At 38.4% G+C, this 18,552-nt stretch overlaps 1 protein-coding gene across 29 annotated transcripts in view; it reads right to left on the reverse strand.

Moving 5' to 3' along the window:
• The window catches only part of LOC100524885 (glycerophosphodiester phosphodiesterase domain-containing protein 4-like), a 116,687-nt gene that overhangs the window by 2,509 nt on the left and 95,626 nt on the right, over positions 1 to 18,552 (reverse strand). For 25 of the 29 annotated variants that reach the window (XM_084975325.1, XM_084975334.1, XM_084975332.1 and 22 more), the window contains 3 exons: positions 18,254 to 18,401; positions 12,470 to 12,552; positions 11,669 to 11,721 (listed from right to left, as the gene is read on the reverse strand). In XM_084975325.1, coding sequence (XP_084831451.1) covers positions 11,669 to 11,721; positions 12,470 to 12,552; positions 18,254 to 18,401 — 284 coding nt within the window. The remainder of the gene's footprint in view (positions 1 to 11,668; positions 11,722 to 12,469; positions 12,553 to 18,253; positions 18,402 to 18,552) is intronic. The other 4 variants (XR_014814742.1, XR_014814743.1, XR_014814744.1 and 1 more) reach the window with 1 other exon arrangement.

The following is an 18,552-nucleotide window of genomic DNA, read 5'->3' on the forward strand; positions in this document are numbered from 1 at the left end:
CCAGCAAAGCTCTCATTTAGATTTGACCAAGAAATCAAAATCTCTATAGACATGCAAAAGCTAAGAGAATTCAGCACCATCAAACCAGCTTTACAACAAATGCTAGAGGAACTCCTCTAGGTGAAAAAGAAAAGGCCACCACTAGAAACAAGAAAATCACAAATGAGAAGGCTGACCAATAAAGGGAAATATAAAGATAGGAAAATATCTGCACCCAAATATGATATCAAACCAAGCAATCATGAAATGAGGGGTTTTAAACACAGACTACTGGAGATGCATTTGTAATTAAGAGACCTGCAACTTAAAATGATCTTGTGTGCGAATACACACACACACACACACACACACACACATACATGTACACACACTCTAATACCAAAACCTCATGAGAACTGAAAACCAAAAATCTAAAACAGATGCATACACAAATAAAAAAGCATCAAACACAACACTAAAGATAGTCCTCAAACCACAAGAGAACAAAAGAGGAAGGGAAGAAAAAAGACCAACAAAAACAAATCCAAAATAATGAACAGAATGGCATTAATAACACACGTATCAATTATTGCCTTAAATGTAAATGGATTAAATGCTCTGACCAGAAGACATAGACTGGTTGAATGGATACAAAAGTAAGACTAATATATATGCTGTCCACAAAAAATATAAGAAATGTGTTCTAGGGACACATACAGACAAAATGAGAGGATGGGAAACACATTCCAGGCAAATGGAAATCAGAAGAAACCTGGAGTAGCAAAACTCATACCAGACAAAATAGACTTTAAAGATGGTTATAAGAGACATTGGAAAGAACATTACATAATGACCAAAGAATAAATCCAAGAAGAAGATATAACAACTGGAGATGTACATGCATCCAACATAGGAGCACCTCATTATAAAAGGAGAAATCCGCAATTACCCAATAAAAGTGGGGGAATTTAACACCACTTACAGCAGTGGACAAATCATCCAGAGAGAACTCAATAAGGGGGAGTTCCTGTTGTGGCTTGGGGGGTTAAGAATCTGACTAACCTGACTAGTATCCATGAGGGTGTGCATTTGATCCTTGGCCTGAGTAGGTTAAGAATCCAGCATTGCTGCAAGCTGTGGTGTAGGTCACAGATGCAGCTTGAATCTGGAGTTGCTGTGACTGTGGCATAGGCCAGTAGCTGCGGCTCTGATTCGACCCCTGGCCTGAGAACTTCCACATGCCACAGGTGTGGCCCTAAAAAAAAAATTTAAAAAAGAAAAGAAAATAAGGAAACACAGGTGTTAAATGATGCATTAGTTTGTGTGGATTTAACAGATATTTATAGAACATTTCATCTGAAACCAGGAGAATACATATTCTTTTCAAGCGCACATGGAACATTCTCTAGGATAGAGCATATTCTGGGCCACAAATCAAGCCTTGGTAAACTTAAGAAAATTGAAATCACATTTAGCATCTTTTCTGACACAATACTATAAGACTAGAAATCAACTATAAGGAAAACCCCCCTGCAAAAACCACAAACACATGGAGATTCAACAACGATGCTACTAAACAACCAATGCTTCACTGAAGAAATCAAAGAGGAAATTAAAAAATACCTGGAGACAGGAGTTCCCGTTGTGGCTCAGTGGTTAACGAATCTGACTAGGAACAATGAGGTTGCAGGTTCGATCCCTGCCCTTGCTCAGTGGGTTAACGATCTGGCATTGCCGTGAGCTGTGGTGTAGGTTGCAGACGCGGCTCAGATCCTGCATTGCTGTGGCTGTGGTGTAGGCTGGTGGCTACGGCTCCGATTCGACCCCTAGCCTGGGAACCTCCATATGCCACGGGAGCAGCCCAAGAAATAGCAAAAAAAGACAAAAAAAAAAAAATACCTGGAGACAAATAACAATAAAGACACAATGACCCTAAACCTATGGGATGCAGCAAAAGCAGTTCTAAGAGGGACTTTTATAGCAATACAGGCCTTCCTCATGAAACATGAAACATCTCAAACAACCTAACCTTACACTTAAAGCAACTAGAGAAAGAAGAACCAAAAAACCTATAGTGAGTAGAAGGAAAGAAATCATAAAGATCAGAGCAGAAATAAATAGTAGAAAAGATCAGTGAAACTAAAAGCTTGTTCTTTGAAATGATCAACAAAATTGATAAAATCTTAGCCAGACTTATCAAGTAAAAAAGGGAAAGGGCTCAAATCAATAAAATTGCAAGTGAAAAAGAAGTTACAGTGGACAGCACAGAAATACAAAGGATCATGAGAGACTACTACAAGCAACTATATACTAATAAAAATGGACAACCTAGAAGAAATGAATAAATTCTTAGAAAAGTATAATCTTCCAAGACTGAACCAGGAAAAAATAGAAAATATGAGCAGAATGATCAGATAAATACTGAAATTGACACTGTGATGAAAAATTTTCCAACAAACAAAAGTCCTGGACTGGATGTTTTAATACGCAAATTCTATCAAAAATTTCAAGAAGAGTTAATACCTATCCTTCTGAAACTCTTCCAAAAAATTTCAGAGGAAGGAACACTCTAAACCCATTCTGTGAGGCCATCATCATTCTGATACAAAAATTAGACAAAGATGCCACAAAAAAGGAAATTATAGGCCAATATCACTGATGAACATAGATGCAAAAACCCTCAACAAAATACTAGCAAACTGAATGCAACAATACATTAAATGGACCTTATAGCATGATTAAGTGGGATTTATCCCTTGTATCCAGGGATACAAGGATTTTTCAATATTTGCAAATCAGTCAGTGTGATACACCACATTAACAAATTGAAGAATGAAACCCATATGATCATCTCAATAGATGGAGAAAAAGCTTTTGGCAAAATCCAACACCTATTTATGATAAAAACCCTCCAGAGAGTGGGCACAGAGAGAACCTAACTAACCTCAACATAATAAAGTCCATGTATGACAAACCCACAGCTAACATCATTCTCAATGGTGAAAAGCTGAAAGCATTTCTACTAACATCAGGAACAAGACAAGGATATCCACTCCATCTACCTTTATTCAACATAGTTTTGGAAGTCCTAGCCATGGCAATAAGAGAAGAAAAATTCAGTAAATTTGCAGAATACAAAATTAATAAACAGAAATATCTTGCATTTCTTTACACTAATGATGAAATTAAGGAAATAATCCCACTTACTGTCACAACAATAAGAATAAACTTACTTAAGGAGGCAAAAGTACTCTGAAAAGCACTCTGTCTATGAAAATTATAAAACACTGTTGAAAGAAATCAAAGATGACACAAACAGATGAAAAGATATATACCACATTCTTGGACTAGAAGAATCAATATTGTCAAAAAGAGTATATTACCCAAGGCAATCCACAGACTCAGTGCCATCCCTACCCAATTACCAATGGCATTTTTCACAGAACTGGAACAAAAAGTTTTTACATTTGTATGCCAACACAAAAGACCCTTAAAAGACAAAGCAATCATGAGAAAGAAAAATGGAGCTGATGGAATCAGGTCCCCTGACTTCAGAATATACTACAAAGCTATAATTATCAAAATAATATGGTACTGGCACAAAAACAGAAGTACAGATCAAATGGAACATGATAGAAAGTCCAGGAAAAAACTCCATGAGCCTATGGTCAACTAATCTACAACAAAGGAGGCAAGAACCTCAAGTGGAAGAAAGACAGTCTCTTCAATTAGCGGTGCCGGGAAAACTGGACAGCTACATGTAAAAGAATGAAATTAGAACATTTTCTAACACTATACACAAAACTAAACTAAAAACATATTAAAGACCTAAATATAAGACAAGCTAATATAAAACTCTTAGAGGAAAACAGGCAGAACATCTCTGACATAAACTGCATCAATATATTTTCATATCTATCTCCTAATGAAAATGAATACAAAAATAAATAAATGGAACTTAAAAACTTTTGCATAGTAAAGGTAACCATTAACAAAACGAAAAGGCCACCCACAGAATGGTGAAAAATACCTGCAAAATGAAGCAACCAACAAGGGATTAATCTCCAAAATATATAAACTCCTCATGCAGCTCAATATCAGAAAAACCAAACAACCCAATCAGAAAATGTCAAGAGATCCAAATAGACATTTTTCCAAAGACATTCAGATGGTCAAAACATATGAAAAGATGTTCAACACTACTAATTATTAGAGAAATTCAAATCAAAACTGTGATGAGGTGTCACCTTATAGCAATCAGAATGGCCATCCTCAGAAAGTCTACCAAAAATAAAGGCTGGTGGGAATGTAAATTGGTACAACCACTATGAAAAACAAATAAAAAAGCTAAAAAAATAAAATTACCATATGATCCAGCAATCCCACCCCTGGGCATCTATCCAGAGAAAACCATAAGTTGAAAACACACATGAACCCCAATGATCACTGCAGCTTTATTTAAAATAGCCAAGACCTGGAAGCAACCTAAATGTCCATCGACAGAGAAATAGATAAAGAAGATGTGATATATATATACAATGAAATATTACATAGCCATAAGAAAGAATGAAATAATGACATTTGCAGCAACGTGGATGGACCTAGAGATAATCATACTAAGTACATCAGACAAAGACAAATATCACATGATATCACTTCTACGTGGAATCTAAAAAAGGATACAAATGAACTTAATGGCAAACAGAAACAGACTCACAGACTTTGAAAACAAACGTAGGGTTACCAAAGCGACAGCTAGGAGGATGGATTGGGGGTTTCGGGTTGGCACATGCATGCTTTAGTATATGGAATGGTTGACCAAAGGGGACTGTTGTATAGCAGTGGGAAATCTACACGTTATTCTGTGGTAATCTATGTAGGAAAAGAATCTGAAAAAGAATGGCTGTGTGTATAACAAGCACACTCTTGTATGGCAGAAATTATCACAATATTGTAAACCAATTATACTTCAATAAAACATTAAAAAAAGACAATTTCCTCACTTACCATCTCAAATCCTTTCACCCTAGTTCTGTCCCTACCCAGGCTTTGGGCAGACTTTGCTGTGGTCCTCAGTTCATCGAAGTGCTGGTGTCTCAGAATCTATTGTGTGAGCTTCTAGCTTACCGTGGGAACCATCAGAAGACAGAGAATGACATTTGCTTAAAGTTCATGCATTTCACAACCACTACCTCCGGATCAGTAAGAGCAGAAAAATGAACACACTCTTTAGAATGGGAGTCCTTTAAGAACCCTGACTTTGTCTTGCTTGCCACCACATATACAGTGCTTGGCAATGTCTGCCACACAGTAATTGCTCAAAAATATTTTTTTTCTAACTTACTGATGGAAAAAATAGATGGAGACGTCTAGAAATGGAGCTAGGAAAAGGACTATACAAAACCAAGAAAACATCTTAAAGTGACCTAAGAATTTACAATGTAAAAAGGAAAGATACAACTGAAATCTTGAAAAAAGTGACAATCAAAGCAGCCAGAGCTCAGTTGTTTTTACCCTGAGTGTAATTTCAATCCAGAAGAAACAGATGTACAAGTGAGCTTCATTTTTTTTTTTTTTTGATCAGCTTCACAGGAAGAAGGGGATTTTTACTGCACTTGAATTGAATTTGAATTTGCGGGTCAATTTCATGACAACCAATATCTTTCTCTCACTAAACCTTTGTGGTTTTCAGGGACCAATCATCTATCTTCTTTGCAAGGCCTTGCAATATTTTCCTAAAATTTCTCTTTATGTTTTTATGCTGTTGTAAATGATGCTATTTTGATTTTTAAGTTTCTAATTATTCATTGATAATATATAGACATACAATTGACTTTTCTGTATATCGACCTTGTATCCTAGAACACTGCTTAACACATTTATTAGTCCTAGTAGGTTTGTTGTTTGATTCCTTAGAAATTTTTTAATGCAAATAATATTTGCAAATCAGGAGTTTTATTTCTTCCTTCATGCCTGTTATTTATCTTACTAAACTGGCTGTGATCTCCAGTACAATGCTGATTAGAAGTGATGAGAGCAGATATCCTTGCCTTATTTTTTACCTGAGAGGGAAAATGCTGTTTCTCCATTAAAAATGCTATTGGTTGGAGATATTTTTGTAAACATCTTTCATCAGATTAAGGAAGTCTCCTTCTGTTCCTAGTTCACTCAGCTTTGATTATAAGTAGGCTTTGATTTTTGTCAAATATGCCTTTTCGACAATTTTGTTAATATGGTAGATTATATTAATTTTCATTTTGCCCAGATGGGATAAACCTCACTTGCTCCAGATGTTTCCTCCTTTATACTGATAGATGCAATCTGCTAATATTTTGATCAGAATTTTTATGTCTAAGTTCATGAATGATAATCTATAAATTTAGTTTTGTACTGTCTTTGTCAGACATTTTTTTTAATATGAAATTATTGCTGTCCTCGAAGAATCAGCTAGGAAATGTTTCTTCCTCTTTTTTTTTTTTGAGTTGGTATAAAGTTGGTATTATTTCTTAAATATTTGATTAAGCAGTGAAGCTCTTTTGACCTGGACTTTTCTTTGTGGTGAGGTTTTTGAAACAGATTTGATTTTGATAGATAGTAGGTTATCACAAATTTTTATTTCTTCTCTCAGTTCCATAAGTCACACACTTCAATAAATTTGTCTACTTCATTTAAACTGTCAGATTTAATGGCTTATGGCTGTTCGTAGTTTTCCTCTTTACATCTAGGATCTGCAGCGATAGTCCCTCTTTCATTAATCATTCATCATATTGGCAGTCCCACTCTCATTCATCTCAGATTTTATTTGTTTGTTTGTTTGTTTGTTTGTTTTTTGTCTTTTGTCTTTTTAGGGCCGCACCCACAGCATATGGAGGTTCCCAGGCTAGGGGTCTAATTGGAGCTACAGCTGCTGGCCCACACCACAGCCACAGCCATGCCAGATACGAGCCACATCTGCAACCTACACCACAGCTCACAGCAATGCCAGATCCTTAACCCACTGAACAAGGCCAGGGATCGAACCTGCAACCTCATGGTTCCTAGTCAGATTCAGTTCTGCTGCATCACTATGGGAACTCCGTTTTTTTTTCATCTCAGATTTTATTGATTTTATGAATTTTTTATATGAGCTAAATTTTCACTTTAAAATTTTCTCTATTGTTTTTTCTTTTCTGTTTCATTGTTCTTGGTATTTTTATTTCTTTCTTTGAAAAAATTTACTTACTTTTTTAGATTGGCTTAAGTGTCTACCTTAGCTAGCTTCCTTTGAACATTTAAAGTTACAAATTTTAAGTGTTGTCTTAAGCTGTAACCCCAAATTTTTGCTGTTCATATGCATTATCCTTTAAAAGTATTTTCCAGTGTCCCTGTTCAATGCCGTGATCAATGAAATGTTCAGAAATGCAGTAATGTCCAGTATCTAGATCACCTAGATTTTTAAATTAATGTTTATTTCTATTTAATTTTACCTTTGTGGTTGCAGAATAAACTGTGATTTTGGTGTTTTGAAATTTATTTATTGATGACACAGTTTATACCCGCTTATTTTAGGCATCCATAATTATTGTAATTTTAGTCACTTTTATTATTTTGTTTTTTGATCTGCATTCTTGCTTTGTAAGTGATGCATCTACCTTCATTATACATTTACACTTTCCAGTGAAACTTTTTCATTTTGTATAATTCTTCATTATTAATTAGTATTATTTCTTTAAATCTTAACAGAACATTTCTTGTAGAACTGGTTTAGTGGTGATGAACTCCTCTAGCTTTTGTTTATCCAGGAAAATCTTGATCTTGCCTTCAGTACTGAATGGTCATGGTATCCAACATCTTGGTTGGAAAGTTTTTCGTTTTAGCACTTTCAATACATCATGTTTATCCCTTCTGGCCTATAAAGTTTCTGCTAAAAAATATGCTTATAGCTTATGGGGTTTTCCTTGTATGTAACAAGCTTATTTCTGCTTGATCCTTTCAGGTTTCTCTCTTTATCCTCAACTTTACCATTTAAATTGTAATGTATCTTTTTGAGTTCATCTTATTTGAAACTCTCTGGGATTCCTGGATCTGGATGTCTGTTTCTTTCCCCAGACTGGGGAAGTTTTCAGCCACTATTTCTTCAAGTAATTTATCTCTCTCTCTCTCATCCTGCTGGGAACCATATAATGCAAATGCTATTACACTTGATGTTGTCCCAAAGGCCCCCTAATGTATCTTCCCTTTTGAAAATTCTTTTTTCATTTTGCTTTTCATTCTTCCAGAGCTCACTGATTCATTGTTTTACCTCATCCAGTGTTCTGCTGAACCTCTCTAATATATTTTCAGTTCAGTTATAACTTTTGTTTGGCACTTTCTCATACTTACTTTTTGTTGAGTTTGCATTGTGTTCATCCATTTTTCTCCTGGGATCAGTGAGCATATTTATAACCATCACTTTTAACTCTTTATCATGTATTTTGCTCATCTGTGTTTACTTAGTACTTTTTTCTGAGATCTTTGTCTTCTTCTTTTGATTGGAACCTATTCCCTCTCACTTTGCCTAATTCTCTGTGTCTGTGTGTCTATGGAGTAGGCAAATCAGCTATCTCTTCCAGATTTGTTTTATGGCTTGTAATGTGGTCTATTTTGGCAAATAGGCCATGTACAGTTGAAAATGTTGTATATTCTGTAGTTGAGTATAATATTTTCTGTCAACTAGGTCAAATTGGCTGAAAGTGCTCATACTTCTATATTCTTTCTGATTTTATTTTGTGTGTGTGTGTGTTTAATTGTTCTTTCAGGTAATGAGAGAAGAATCGTAACATTTCCAACTGATTTCTCTCTGTCAGTTCTTGCTTAATGTGTTTTGAATCTTTGTGTTTTTTTTTTTTTTTTTTTTTTTGTATTTTTGTATTTTTAGGGCTGCACCTGCAGCATATGGAGGTTCCCAGGCTAGGAGTCCAATCAGAGATGTTGCTGCCAGCCTATGCCAGAGTCACAGCAACGCCAGATATGAACTGCATCTGTGACCTACACCACAGCTCACAGCAATACCAGATCCTTAACCCACTGAGCAAGGCCAGGGATCGAACCTGCAACCTCATGGTTCCTAGTCAGATTCGTTTCTGCTGCACCATGATGGGAACTCTGAATCTTTGTTGTTAAGTGTATAATTATAAGTGTTTTCCTGATATATTGACTATTTACATTATGAAATCTTTGCTTCCAGTAATGCTCCACGTTTGAAGTTAATTTTTTCAAATACTGTTTATTATGCTTATTGTTTGCATGGCATATTATTTTCCAACCTTTCACTTTTACTCTGTGTTTTTGTTATTTTAAGTATTTCTTCTGTAGATAGCACATGGTTGGGTCTTGCTTTTTTTCCTATCCAGTTTGACAATCTCTACTCTTAGCTTGAGAATTTCATCCATTTATATTTAATATAATTAATAAAATGGTTGGGAATTTATGACTACCATGTTTCAACTTGTTTTCTGTTTGTTTTTTGTGTTATTTTGCTTCATTTTCTTTTTCCTAAACATGAATGCTACAAGAGATATTCTTTTGCTGGCTTTGCAGAAGTAAGATGCCATACTGTGAGAGAGCCATATGGCAAGGACATAAAGGTAGTCTCTAAGATCTCAGAGCAGATCTCTTCCAGGAGTGATTAAGAAAACATGGATGACTTCAATCTTGCAATTGTAAGGAACTAAATACTGCCAACAACCAGTGAGCTTGGAAGAGGACTCTAAGTCTCAGATGAGACTGCAGCCTGGGCCAACACCTTGACGTAACATTAGCCTGATGAGACTCTATGCAGAGGACCTAGAAAAACCATGCCTAGACCACTGGCCCACGAAAATTGTGAGATGATAAATTTGTGTTGTTTTGACCTGATAGGCTTGTGGTAATTTTTTACATAGTAATTAAAAACTAACCTATATCGTAATAGACTATATTCAAAATGGAGTACAGAAATTAAATAGGCTAAAAATAAAAATGACTGTCTAGGTAACTTATTGGATAAGTAACCATATTACCATAGGTTAATATGAAGTCACCCAACATCTATCAATTAGAATCCCAGAAAGAGGGTAGTGACAGAAAAATATCTGAAAATTACAGACTGAAAATGTATACTGGTCTAAGACTGATTTAAAAAGTTCAGCAAACTCTAGGAAGATAGACACTCACATAGATACATTCATATACACTAAAATAAACTATCAAATTACTGAAAACCAGTGATAAAAGGAACAATCTTAAAAAGGACCCAGAGGAAAAGGGCATATTACAAGTAGAGGAACAATGACAAAAAAATGGAAGACTTTCTTTTTGGGAAGACTTTTTAAGAGAAATTATAGAAGACAGAAGAAAAAGGATTAAGTTCTCTAAAGGGCTAAAAAAAAAAATCCTAAACCCAGAGAGGTGATGAACACCTTCTCGTGGCAGCAGCAGGGGCAGCAGTACACACCCATCCCAGAGGTGGCTGTGCTGCAAGAGATAACACTGTGCTTAGTGTCTGAGGCTCTATTCTCCCCACTCAGAATGGATCTGGGCTGTAGTTCTGGCTTCTTTCCAGGATTCCTTGTTTCTTCCCTGATTCTAAACTTGGTCCTGCCCCTTCCAAGTACTCAAATAGACTTTTTTTTGGGTCTTTTTGCCTTTTCTAGGGCCGCTCCTGCAGCACATGGAGGTTCCCAGGCTAGGGGTCCAGTTAGAGCTGTGGCCGCCAGACTATACCACAGCCACAGCAACTCGGGATCTGAGCCGCATCTGCGACCTACATCACAGCTCACCGCAATGCTGGATCCTTAACCCACTGAGCAAGGCCAGGGATTGAACCTGCAACCTCATGTTTCCTAGTCAGATTTGTTAACCAATGAGCCACGACGGGAACTGCCTCAAATAGACTTTTTAATATATTTACTTAGTTGAGGCAAAACTGGTTTCTATAAATGGGCAACTGAAAACTCTTAAAAACAGGAAAAGTTCCTTTCTCTTCTACTCACCTTATTTTCTTCTCATTTCAACATGGTGGGAAGTTGGGGTCAAGTAAACTGAATGCTTTTCTAAGGTATTGTAGCCACTTTCTTTGAAGCTTCCTTCAAAACCTCTCTTACATCCATGCTTTCCTCACCATTTCCCTATTCTTTTTATTTCTTGGCTGGATTGCTGTGATGACCTGACTTGTATACCCCACAATTTCATATGGTCAAGCCTTAACCACCAGCACTTCAATATGTTACTAATGTAGGAAATAAAGCCTTTAAAGACATGATTAAAATGAGGCCACTGTCATGAGCCCTGATCCAGTCTGAGCATAGAAGAGAAAATTTGGACACACAGGAGATACTGAGGGTGTGTGTGGGTACACAGAAGAAAGGCTGTGTGAGGACAAAGAAAGTGGCTATCACAAAGCTGGTACTCAATAACTGTGATAAGTGAATATATGAACAAGCGAACAACAACAAAAAATCATCCATGTTCAAAAGCTTACAAGGAGTCTCATTGCTTAGACAATAAAGTCCAAAATGAAGAGTGATATCAAGGGCCCTCCAGAATCTGTGCTTAGTTTATTGGTCCCAATTTCTCACTGGTCCCCACTCTCAAATTCAGACTCCTTCAACTCTTGTCAAAAACAATGCCTGTATCCTGAGGCAATGGGTAGGGAGGAAGAGATGGGAGTCCATGAGGCCTCTGACTTTACCTGCATAACTGCTGATACCTCTGAGGATTTTTTCACTTTGGCTCTCTCTCCACCTAGAAGGAAGCAGACTATACATCAACCATATAGACCTCTTCCAAAAATGGCAATAATTCAAGGCAAAGACTGTAAAAGAACATTGTCCAGTCAAATTCTCCTTTAAGGAGAGGGTGTGTGGTTTCCTCCTTTAAAGGACACCTCAAATGAAGAAATGATGGACATGATGAGATTTAAACAACCAAGGTCTCTTATAGGTCAAATTCTTCTACCAGATGTCTCCTCTCCCACCTTGAACCTTGCAATCTTATAGCATATTCTCTCAAGAATTCTCAAATGTCATTTTCTCGGACAGATGAAAAGACTATGGCCTGGAAAGGGGCACTGATTATCCCAGGATCACTCAGAAACTAAAGGCAAAGCCAGGACTAAAACCATGGTTTGTCAACTTGCTCTTTACACAGCACTCCGCTACGTGCAATTGTGTGGAAGGTGGGGAGATTTGGAGGCACTTTTGTGAAGAACCTTCAGCCCCTGTCCTCTTCCAGTTGATCTGCATTGAAATCTGTAGTAACAGGCTTAGATTAAGCTTTAGTGAGAATCCTTGTCCTTCAAATATAGTATCGTGTTGAGTAGGTAGATGGTGTGTGAGGAGCTGCAGGCTGCTTCAGGTAGCATCAGATGATAAAACCCTGTCTCCCTGAGGATTTGCCATGTGGGATTATGGGAAGAATGTAGCTGCTTTTTTCTCAAATTTCCACAAAAATCACTTATATTTCTATTTCAGGGAAAATCAGTTATGCTTACCAATGAAAATAAAATATGGCAACAATGAAAATTGCAGAAGCACAATCCATGAGAATCCACATCAACATATAGAAATTTGGTGTCTACAAAACAGAAAACAAATCATACTTATAAAATTTTACAGCTAGAAGGGATTTTAAATTATTTTTACAAATTTTATTGAAGTATAGTTGGTTTACAATACTGTGTTAGTTTTCCCTGTATGGCAAAATGACTCAGCTATACAAATATATCCTTTTGCATATTCTTTTCCATCATGGCTCATCACAGAATATTGGATATAATTCCCTGTGCTATAAAATAGGACCTATTGTTTATTCATCCTATATATAATAGTTTGTTTCTGCTAATCCAAAACTCCCAGTCCTTCCCTCTCCTCTATCCCTCTCCCCTTTGGTAACCACAAATCTGTTGTCTATATCTGTGAATCTTTTTGTTTCACTGATTTGTTGATTTATATCACATTTTAGATTCTACATATAAGTGATATCATATGGTATTTGTCTTTCTCTTTATGACTTACTTGACTTAGTAAGATAATCTCTAGGTCCACCCTAGTTTCTGCAAATGGTGTTATTTCTTTTTAATGGCTGAGTAATATTCCATTTTATATATGTATATATACACCACATCCTTATCCGTTTATCTGCTGATGTGCATTTAAATTGTTTCTATGTCTTGGCTATTGAAAATAGTGTTGCCATGAACACAGGGGTGCATGTATCTTTTCAAATTATAGTTTTGCCTGAGTAAAAACTATAATTTTTGCACCAGGAGTGGGACTGCTGGATCATATGGCAACTCTATTTTTTGTATTTTGGGGAACCTCCATGTTGTCTTCTATAGTTGTTGAACCAATGGGAAGGATTTTTAGATAAAGTGGGCCAAGTCCCTTGCTTGGCATATGAGGTGGAGGAACCTTGATTGATGGGCCTGGTCTCAAACACAGAGAGTACCTGCTGAAATACTAATAATCACCCCTTACATGCATCGAGGGGTCTACAAGGGATTAAACACATCTCAAAATTTCATCTCTCTAGATCTGCAAGACAGAGGTCACATAGCAAGTCTATTCCAGACCCAGAACTACAGTCCAAGTTTCCTGACTTCCAGTGCTCTATGTTTTCATGGCTTCCCAAGCCTGAATGTGCATTCAAATCTACCTGAACAGCTTTTAGTAATATAGGTTCTTAAACCTATTGGCTCAGGAATTACAATTTCTACATTTTTAACAAGCTCCCCAGGGACGAGCAACCAGTCTCTGAACCAGCACTTAGGAAGCATTCTCCTAAATCATCATGCTTCAAATAAGTATGTTGAAATTATAATTTTTTTTTTTTGTCTTTTTAGGGCTGCACTTGTAGCACATGGAGGTTCCCAGTCTAGGGGTTGAATTGGAGCTGTAGCTGCTCTCCTGTGCCACAGCCACACAGATCTGGTGTAGCAACCCTACACCACAGCTCACAGCAACGCTAGATTCTTAACCCACTGAGAGGGGCGAGGGACTGAACCTGTGTCCTCATGGATACCAGTCAGATTCATTTCTGCTGAGCCATGACCAGAACTCCAAAATTATAATTGTTAACTAAGACTAACATGCCTGCTTCTCCAGGCTCCTTGTCTGAATCACCCATTTCCTACTGCTCCATCTTCTAGGTTCTCTTATATCAGTTTTATAAATCCCTGGCTTGATCCTCCCTTTCCGCCTTCATTGTTCCCCCTCAATTACCACTTGATGGTACTGGGTCTGGCATTTTTATTATCCCTTATGCCATTTCTATCCTATACCAAGGTTTTACCTTAGACTGATTAATAACAGCAACAACAATAACCACATGAATGATTGTATAATAATGAGAACAACTAACATTACTGAGCATTTACAGGAACTAAAGAAGTGTCCTAAGCATGTTAAGGGTATTTTCACAACTAACCCTCGATACAGCTCTACTAGGCTGGTACAGTAGAAGCTCTTTAGTAACTGCCACTAAACTGAGGCTCTTAATCCCCTCTGGGGACCTGACTGACTGATGCCTTGGCCTGCTCCAGGATGCCCACTAGGTGAGCTGTACAGTCACCAAGAATCAGTTGTTCTTACCGTCCATGTAGCTATACTATCGTTATAATTGTGCAGTGTAATAAAATGTTACTTAGATCTGTACAATCTGATTTCAAAAGTACAGCATTTTCAAGGAAACTAAGTGAATTCTTTGAAAAACTTGATGAGGATAGATGTATGTGTGACTGGGTCACCATGCTGTACAGTAGAAAAAATATATATATAAAGAAATAAAAAAAGAAAAAGGAAAAAAATGGCAATTGAGTTATGTATAAGTAAAAAATTAAGAGACAGAGGCTGGGAGGATTATAAAAGTCTGCGTGGGTTCCACATTCTCTCAATGACTTTAATTTCTTATTGTCCTTTAAGGAAGCAAAACTCATAAATCATAGCTGGTTTATTTGGAAATAAACATAAGCAAGAGAATACAGAATTCAATTAGCTGAAATAACCTCAAAGGAAAGACCTTGAGTCCATGTCAAAGGTGAACAAATATTTTATTTATTCATTCATTCATTCATTTTTTTGCTTTTTAGGGCCGCACCTCTGGCATATGGAAGTTCCCTGGCTAGGGGTCAAATCAGAGCCACAGCTGCCCACCTAAGCCACATCCACAGCAACGTGGGATCTGAGCCATGTCTGTGACCTACACCACAGTTCACAGCAATGCAGGATCCCTAACCCACTGAGTAAGGCCAGGGATTGAACCTGCATCCTCATGAATACTAGTTGGATTCATTTCCACTGAGCCATGATGGGAACTCTGGTGCACAAATATTTTAAATTAAAATGTATGAGATGTGATGTGGTAGACTGTTTATAAAAATGACCACATTATTCCTCCTAAAACGCAGGTCAGTGTGCCGTGTGACCCTGCTGTTCATCTCCATCAAAGGTAAAGTCTGTGTCTCCCCTTCCCTGGCCGTCTATCTGGACTTGACCTTGTGATTTTCTTTGGCCCATGGAACATTAGCAAACATCACACTGCAGGATGCTTGAAAGGCATGTGCATTGGGGCTTGACATCTCTTGCTGCTGGGAACCTACTGCCACCAGGTGAACATGCTCAAGCTGCCCTCCTTGAAACTGAGTGGTCAAATGGAGAGCTCAATCATACCAGTGTAGACTCTAGATGCAGGAATGAGGCCATCCTAGAGCACCTAGTCCAGTCAAACTGGTTCAGACCAGAGAAACCATCAGCTACCATCCAGAATGTGACAAATAAATATTTGTCAGTTTTAAGCCACTAAGTAGTAGGTAGGTTTTTAAAATGTAGTAGAGTGCTAATAAACCATATATCATTTATTTCATGACTCCTCATTTTAACTTTTCCAATTAACAGACCACACTGTGTTTGATAAAATTGCTTCTATTGTACTATTTTATCCCCAACTTACAAAAAAGCAAACTGAGGCCCAGAGAGGTAAACTAACATTTCCAAGATCACACAGTAAGTGGTAAAGTCAAGATTTGCATCTGGAGTTCCCGTCTTGGTGTAGTGAAAACACATCTGACTAGGAACCATGAGGTTTCGGTGGGAGCAGCCCTCATGGCCTCGCTCAGTGGGTTAAGGATCCAGCGTTGCCATGAGCTGTGGTGTAGGTCACAGACATGGCTCAGATCTGGCGTTGCTGTGGCTCTGGTGTAGGACGGCAGCAACAGCTCTGATTAGATCCCTAGCCTGGAAACCTCTGTATGCTGTGGGTGTGGCCCTAAAAAGACAAAGGACAAAAAAAAAAAAAAAAAAGCTTTTGCATCTGCATGTTCTAACCCAGGCCCAGGGATTGGGCTGCTTAGAAAAGCCCTTGGGATACTGGCCCTACTTCCCTTAACAAAGTGACCTTGGGTCCTTCAAAAAAGCCCAAGATAGGTGTAGAAGGCAGTTTTAAACTTACCTCCTTCCACACTCTTTGAATTTTGAATCACATGAATTTATTATCAACTCAAATATTACCAAGTTTTAAAATGAAAATTTTTACTTAAAGTTTTACTTAATATATTAAAAGGGAGGATTTGGGGGGACAGGATTATGGAGGGGTGCACTGCTCTCTTCCATGGCATGCAGAAGTTCCTGAGCCAGGGATCAAACCCAAGCCACAGGAGTGACAAGGCAAGATCTTTAACTGCTAGGCCGCTGGGGAATTCCTTCTTTCTAATTTATGTATTTGTGTAATGACTAAATTTTATATAGTGAATTAATTAAAAAAAAACCCAAAATGTTAGAAAAGTATATTGTACATACATGAAGAGGGACAATATGGGGACAGACAAGTGGAGAGGCTTCACCTACGCCAAGAGACCTGCCGTCCAAGGTTTCCTTGAGGGGCATCTGCAAAGCTGCCCAAGCCACCAAGAAAGAAGGGGTGAGCAATATCACACTGCTACCAGAGGGCCTCAGTGCGGTACTGGCCCTGCAACTGTGCCCTTGGTCCTGATCCCCCTTCTCCTGTCCTGACCCTGACGATGTCAGAAACAAGGGCCAGTGAGGCTGGGGGTTGGTGAAGGCAACTGAAATATTTAGGCTTCTCATTAAGGTTTCTCTGCCTAACCTTTGACTCTCAAGAAAGTTTAGAGCTTGGAATATTATTATGGACTAGACACTTGGATGCTGAATTGGGGCTTTTTGGTGACTAAAACTGTACTTTAAAAAATTATTTAGGGGAGTTTCCATTGTGACTCAGCAGGCTACGAACCTGACTAGGATCCCAAGATGATGCGGGTTCGATCCCTGGCCTCGCTCAGTGGGTTAGGGATCTGGCATTGCCTGATCTATGGTGTAGGTTGCAGTCGTAGCTCAGATCCTGGCCTGCTGCGGCTGTGGTATAAACCAGCAGCTACAACTCTGATTTGACCCTAGCCTGGGAACTTCCATATGCTGCAGGTGTGGCCCTAAAGAGAAAAAAAAAATAAGAGTAACTAGAAAGCTATGGGATCTGAAAGAGGCAGGGAAAGATCTAGCTCACAAAGAAGTCTAAATAGTCACGGAAATTAACCTGTTTTCTGTTGAAGGCTGTCGGTTCCACCCAGTCAACCTGCTCTACACTGATGAGAAAAATGGGCTCTGTAGCAGTTAGCGGTTAGCTGGGGCTCCCTTCACAGGTAATAAGTGACGGGATTTAGCTGAAATTGTAACCCGGGTCCTCAGGTCCCCAAGCCTCTGGCCATAAGCAGTAGCAGGGCAGAGGGGGAAATCAAGCTAGCTGGCTGGACACTCGCTCTTCTTTTCAAAAGCCTTTTCTCAGGATACGACACACAGTTGTCACCTTGGGCTTGAGTACACCTGGTTTTCTCTCCGTACCCCATGCCACTGTCATTGTTGCCATGCCTACAGGGATGTGGGGCTGCACTGACACAACTCTGGAGTCAGACTTCATTCTGAATCTTGCATCATGTGATGATGTGCAAGGATCTTAACAGCTTCAAGCTTCCGATTCCCCATGGGGATACCAACTGTGGATACCTCAGAGGGTTAAATTACATAATGCATGAAAGGTACACTGTGAGGATTTGATAAACAGCAATTACGACACCAATATTAATTTCTCCCTCAAAATCACAGAAGATCTGAGGGAGAGAAGGGAGAAAGCCACAGATCCAATATCACATTAGCCTCTGCTCTTAAGTGGCTCCCATGGGGACTGCACAGTGGGCAAGGGAGGAGTGGGGTGTGGGACAGAGGTTCCTATTTTACCAGATGTGGAAGAACAGTCTGGACAACCAGCTCACCATGAAGTAGTAAGGGTGATTGATCTTATTCAGGACCTGAATGTTGTCTGTGGTCACTGACTGAATCCTGGAGCACCAGGCCAGTGAGAAGAGCCAAGGTTCGTTGATGACATACAGGTTGATGTTGATGTTAGCTGCTTTATATTCTCTGGGAAGACAAAGAACCCACAGGAGATTTAGGCTTAATCTCACCTTCATCATGCCAGAGGGAAATAGCCACCATAGTTGTGAAAGGCTGTTGCTTAAATTACCAGAAGCAATTGGAATAAACCCAAGGAGGAATACCCCAAGACACATAT

The sequence above is a fragment of the Sus scrofa genome, chromosome 9, assembly GCF_054392235.1.
Source record: "Sus scrofa isolate SSC_HxYL_T2T_F1_AM1 chromosome 9, Sscrofa_HxYL_maternal_Yorkshire_Landrace_v2.0, whole genome shotgun sequence".
NCBI classification, from domain to species: Eukaryota; Metazoa; Chordata; class Mammalia; order Artiodactyla; family Suidae; genus Sus; species Sus scrofa.